The 5,754-nt window shown below is 47.4% G+C and overlaps 1 protein-coding gene across 1 annotated transcript; it reads right to left on the reverse strand.

The window, feature by feature from the left end:
• Window positions 1–1,303: 1,303 nt before the first annotated feature.
• On the reverse strand, window positions 1,304–2,134 carry LOC112590678 (DEAD-box ATP-dependent RNA helicase 42-like). Its single transcript, XM_025307925.1, has one exon. The coding sequence runs from the start codon at window positions 2,132–2,134 to the stop codon at window positions 1,304–1,306; it is 831 nt and encodes a 276-aa protein (XP_025163710.1).
• Between the last annotated feature and the right edge of the window lie 3,620 nt (window positions 2,135–5,754).

Raw genomic sequence — 5,754 nt, forward strand, 5'->3', positions numbered from 1 at the left:
ACGCACATAATGTAATGTATCAACGTTAATGTTTTAACAAGAAACACGACGTATTTATTTATATCAACCAAATTATGTCAATACAGTCACCTCTCCCTGCAAAATGTACAAATTAATTAATCAAAAGTACGATGTAACCTTTTACAACGATAATATGTTTTTCGATATCAAGCTTGAGTTGTGAGAGTTCGATCAGAGCGAGTTCGGCGCAATCGTCTGAATCGCATTGAACAGATGCGGTGCCAAACGGCGCAGCGAAAGTTGCAGAGGCGCCAAATTTACCAATACTACCACCACCACCACCACCCGTGATAGCGGCGCTGATTAATACCGGTGCCTCCGCCGCCGCCGCCGCTGTCGCCGCCGGATGATTTGTACCAAGCAAGTTGAGACGTTGTGTTTTACGCGTTAGAGACAAGTTGAGAAATACGCGCAGGTATTGGTCATGGGATCTTGCCCGGGGAACACATCGTTACATACGAAATCACATACAATTTCATCGAGAATTCCGCTGCGATCGACAAATGTCTCCAATTTAAACTTTCGCTTCATGGCGGAAATCAACATGAACCCATGGACCCGATGGGTCATGCTTGCACCTTTTTGTTGGTACTTGTACGTCAAACGCGAGCGCAAATAATCTCTATGGGATTCGTCAAAAATACCATTCACAGTAGCGAATTTACCAGATTCGCGAATACCGTCGAAGAAGCCCTTGCGCATCATGGCTAAAAATTGTAAAAATATCTGCACGTGTGAGTCCAAACGTCCGATCAGTCTGTGCCATTTGCGCTGTTCAGTCAGAGAATCATTCTCAGATGGAAAGGAGAAAGACACAATTTGTTGACCTTCTTCGACGATATCTGCTGCGACAGTATTATCGTCAATGATCAGATTCATGTCGTCGACAAGAGCATCACTTTTGTTGCGGTGTGTTGCTGTTTCGCTACTGTTGCCATCGGCGTCGTTCGCTACGTAGTCCCAGTTGTTTTCATCGTTAACATCGTTGAATTGCTTGCGTAGCTGCTCCATCATGGAAACGGAGATGTTACACTTGCGCGAATGCCGTTTGGCGTGATCGTACACTTCCAAGACAGTTCCCTTGATCGAGTGCACCATCTCTCGTACATATCGCAGATAGTTTTCATTGGTCACACCAGTCTCACGAATGCATAAGTCTGCATCGAGGCGAGACAGTAAAGACCAACAGGTCAAATTCAACGTATAGTCCATTGCTTCAATCGCGCGATATGTGCTCAATGACTCCAAATTTTTTCCGTCGGAAAACTCCATTGTACACTCGTTACTCTTGTGTTTCATGCTCATCGAGTTCCACATATTGCCCAAATTGTTCCAAATTCGTCTGATATCTGCAGCGGCATCGCCTGACAGTGTCCAACTTTTCACCACCACCACCACCACCACCACCACGTTGATCATCGGTGGCAGCGGCACCGTCGTTACTGCCGCCGACGCCACCGTCATTGTCGACGCTATTGCCAACAGGTCGAACGCGTTCGAGCCGTTCCATGGTACGTTCTGACTTTTCAACAATGCGTTCGGTAGTAGCGCGTCCGCGTATGTTTCTCACAGGGGACCGATCGCGTTCCGTTCGATCGCCACGCTTGTTGGGGATGCGTACCGGCGGTGAGCGCCGACGTTTTTCAATTTTCTTGTCATTGCGATCGTCGATCGTATCGTCATTATCGCCATAGTCGTGGCTATTGTCAACAACAGCTCGTTTGTACGAAACAGATGGGCGATGATAGGACTTTCGGCCACGTGCGTTGCCCTGTTTTCGTTTCTCGTTGCCATTTTGTTCCTCGTTGTCGTTTTCTTCCTCGTTGTCGTCGTCGTCGTCGTCGTCATCGTCGTCGTTGAGCAGAAAAACGCGCCGTTTCTTGCGTTCAATTTGTCGCTGTTTCTGCTCAGAGTCGGTTCCCTCCCGATCGTTGCCAACATCGTCGCGATTATCTCGTCGCTTCCCAGATATGTTGTCCTTGCTCAATAGGTAACGGTCATCTTCCTCTCGTTTGGTATGCTGAGAAATATATCGATCGATGTTGGTCCACATGTCTTCCGAAGCGGCGGCGGTTGCAACGGTTGTGCTGCTGTTGCGTTTGTTGCGTGACATGTTCGAGAGTATAAGTAGCGTGAGGGTGCAGAGAGTGCGTATGAGTACGCGTTCGATGCGTCGCGATTACCAATAAGAGACGACTGACGTGTAATTGTACGAGTCGAGCCTGTTATATACCCTCTACGCACACACTTGACTCACTATATATGATCTTCCTAAGGGTGTGCAGCGCGTGAATAATCTAATAAACGCGTCACTGCTTTTAGCACTTGTTGCACACGCACGTCTAAAATAAGGAGGGACACGAGATAGATCGAAAGGTAGAGGTGGTGCTAAGAACCGATAAATAAATCTGCGCATCACGGCTTCCGCACAAAGAAATGTCGACGCAAGACTGGAAAAATACGGCCATAATCTTTGTCATCCTTGTGGTGATTGTTATCGTATTGGTTTTTTGGCTCGGACGAAACAACAACAGCAGTGGTAACGGTAGCTGGACCAATAGCAGCGGCAAAAAAAGCGGTAATTCGAGCAGATCGAGCGGTAGCGGCAAAAACGATAGTAGTAACGATGGCAGTGGCGACGACGGTGACGTACTGCCAAACCGTTCGCTTTCTCCTCCTCCGTCGTCGTCGTCGTCGTCGTCCTCTACGTTTGTTTAGCCGCTAAACCGCTGGATCCCTCTTGAGATCCACCAGTCGTCGCATACATGCGTGTTAACAAATGTCATTTTTCAGGTCATTCCGGAAAGAACAGCGGTGACAATACTGCGACTGCGACGACGGGGAATGCATCACGGCAGTAAAATTGAGCAATCGCTCAATGCACGCTGTTGTCCTAGTGTAGTAAGGTACGCCGCGACGATCAGAGCGTGTGACATTCTACATGCGTAGAGATGACGGAGCGCACACGCGAACGCGAACAATTTCGCGCGTCACGCAACTTGGATCTAGGTGATTCGATGCGCGACAATGATTTTAGCGTACGACGTAGTGCAACTAGTGAGCCAGAAGTTGAATTGATGGAGATGGATGAATCGCGCAATGCTAGCAACAACGGTAACGATGCTATTGAAAATTTCAAACAGCAGTTTTCACTGCCCAAATGGTTAACGCGCATGCGACCGGTGCCACGGACGAGCGCTGAGGTGTGCCAAAAGAACGTGCGTCGAGGCCGTAACTGCTGCTTGTTTAGTCCATTGCAGTACTGCAGGGGCCTCGATGTCATAAATGGGTTCTGTGTGTTTCACCTGCGCGCCTTGTTCAATCTCGTATACATAACAGACGCTCTATATCAGGTTAATCAGAATGGCGAAGCTGTGCTATGGCATCGTTCCCAGTGTTTCGTTGCGGATCCACGACCGATCGATGATCGATTCACCGGGGTGTTTCCGATTTTCGAACTGTTTGATCGGGAGCCCACAGCGAACAATATTCACCTGAGTAACTTGCATCGCTATTTACTGTCCGTCAAAGCGACCGACTGGCAACGAGTCTACTCGATGCGCGTAAACTTTCTGCATCGGTTGATCACGTTGCACGGTAACTTTGCGCTCGTGTTACCACCGACTCGCGAGGACCAACAGTTTGACAGTCAGCTCATCATGCACTGAAACCTATGGAACGAGTACTATAGCTGGCTTCTCGTGAAATATCCGGCATAATTGGGCCTGGCGTACTCGAACGGCTTGGACATTGTCAATATACCGGTGCATGCGTGCACAACTATTATGCAAATGATAGTACGCCTCTTCTCAACGTGTCACACGCGAATCAACGATAGTCGCTTCTACAGCCTTCCGTCCAATTACGGCATCATGGTGCGCGGCCATTTGGCGTACCAAGATAATATGTGTTCAAACGGCACGACCACCACCGAAAGTGGTATACACGCCTGCGGCAATCTGGCCACTCTGCCTATCCTCCGTTACGATGCGTATGAGACCCCGACTCTGCACTTTGACAGCGCGGTCAATTGCCACGAGAGCTTTTGTGTGAACGCCAAGGTAGACCACAAGAACAAGGGCCTGAGTCGCGCGATAATGGTCTCGGATAACGATGAGAGCGACGACACGATACTCCCCGTATCAGCTGTGCACACGTCGACTAGTAGTTAGCAGCGGCGGCAGTCGTCAAGCCGGTACGACGATGAACGGCTGTACAGTGGCCGATGAATATTTCGCGTTTCTCAAGACGCGTAAAGTACAAAGCGGCCACTTTTGAGCTCTTAATGAAATGCAACAGATGATCGAAGCGGTGGTAACTGTTGTGCACCTCAGCGTAGCCGTCGTGGCCATCGTTGCTCCACGATTCGTATATGACCGTTCGTGGATCGACGCGACTGTTGAAATATCTGCAAACAAACGGCTCGTCTTGAAAATTCATCGCGCCACTCGTATTCCGCACATTCTACGCATCAACGTCAATGTCAGACTGGGTGAGTACTATGGATAAAAAAGTCGAACAAATAAAGAACTCTTTTAATAAAATCTGTGTATTTTGTAAACAACTTTCAAACCCTTTTACAAGTGGTAGTTTACGAGGGCAGTCTGAAAAGTTCTCGGCCTAACAATGAAAAATTTTCTTGCCGTGAAATGTTTCATTTTTCAATATAATCTCCTGAAACTTCAATACATTTATTCCAACGTTTTGTTTCCAATAATTCAATACTATCATTAAAGTGGTGTGATTTCGAAAGGTTCTTTTCGCTCCGATGTATAGTGATGGATTCAAGTTTCATTAACAGTTACGAAACGACGCTTGAAATTCATTTTATTTTGCTTTTAAAACGACGACAAACACGCTTGAGGAATACGCATTCGAATGCGTTTTTGGTCAATTGTTAGCAAATGCGGCACCCGTCTTCCACAAAGCTTTTTCAGCTGGTGCTACTACTCGAATGATTTGACAGATCGAGTAAAATTTTACATGAGTTTATATCAGGGATGCCACTTCCCAATACAATTATAGTTTGACAGTTTCTAATTCCATGTATGGTTGAGAACTTTTCAGACTGCCTACGCAACATGCCCAGTGATAGTAACACGATAGCGTTTGATCTATGATAACGAATGTTTGCAATAATGCCCTCTGTACGATGTCAGTGAGCGTTAACGCTGCCATTGTTATGTTGCTTTCTTGCCATTCTTATTGTCTTGTCGCCGTGGGCACAGATTAGCTTTCACCGTGCATGAAATGTACCAAAAAAATCGTCAATACCGCGATCACAGAAGGTCACAACAACACATCGCACAGCATTCCGTTAAAGTCGCCGGATAAAGTCGCTCGAGCTGTGGTGGGGGTACATTGTATCTGATTGGTGGAATTTTCCCCATCATTCTGATTTTCGGCCAATGAACAAGCAAATCTTCCCCCTCTACTATACATGTTGTACACTTTTTCGGTACGTACCGAGCCGTTCCAGGCGCTCGCCGGTACTGTTGTACGTACCGTAGTACAGAGCAGTCAGAGGTACAATAGGACCAGGCGCTACTGCTCTGTACTCCGGTATTTTCCGTAACATATATAGAACGGGTGGTTTCTTGCGCGATCTCGCGCTGTCGATCGACTCGGCTCGATCGAACGAAGCCCGAGCGAATGCGAGCAATGCGAAAAGTGTATGCCGGGACTGCCTATAATACGGCGTAATTCTGAAGTCACGCTTCACCAACTTTTTGA

This window comes from Harpegnathos saltator, unplaced genomic scaffold, assembly GCF_003227715.2.
Source record: "Harpegnathos saltator strain DR-91 unplaced genomic scaffold, Hsal_v8.6 scaffold131, whole genome shotgun sequence".
NCBI lineage: Eukaryota > Metazoa > Arthropoda > Insecta > Hymenoptera > Formicidae > Harpegnathos > Harpegnathos saltator.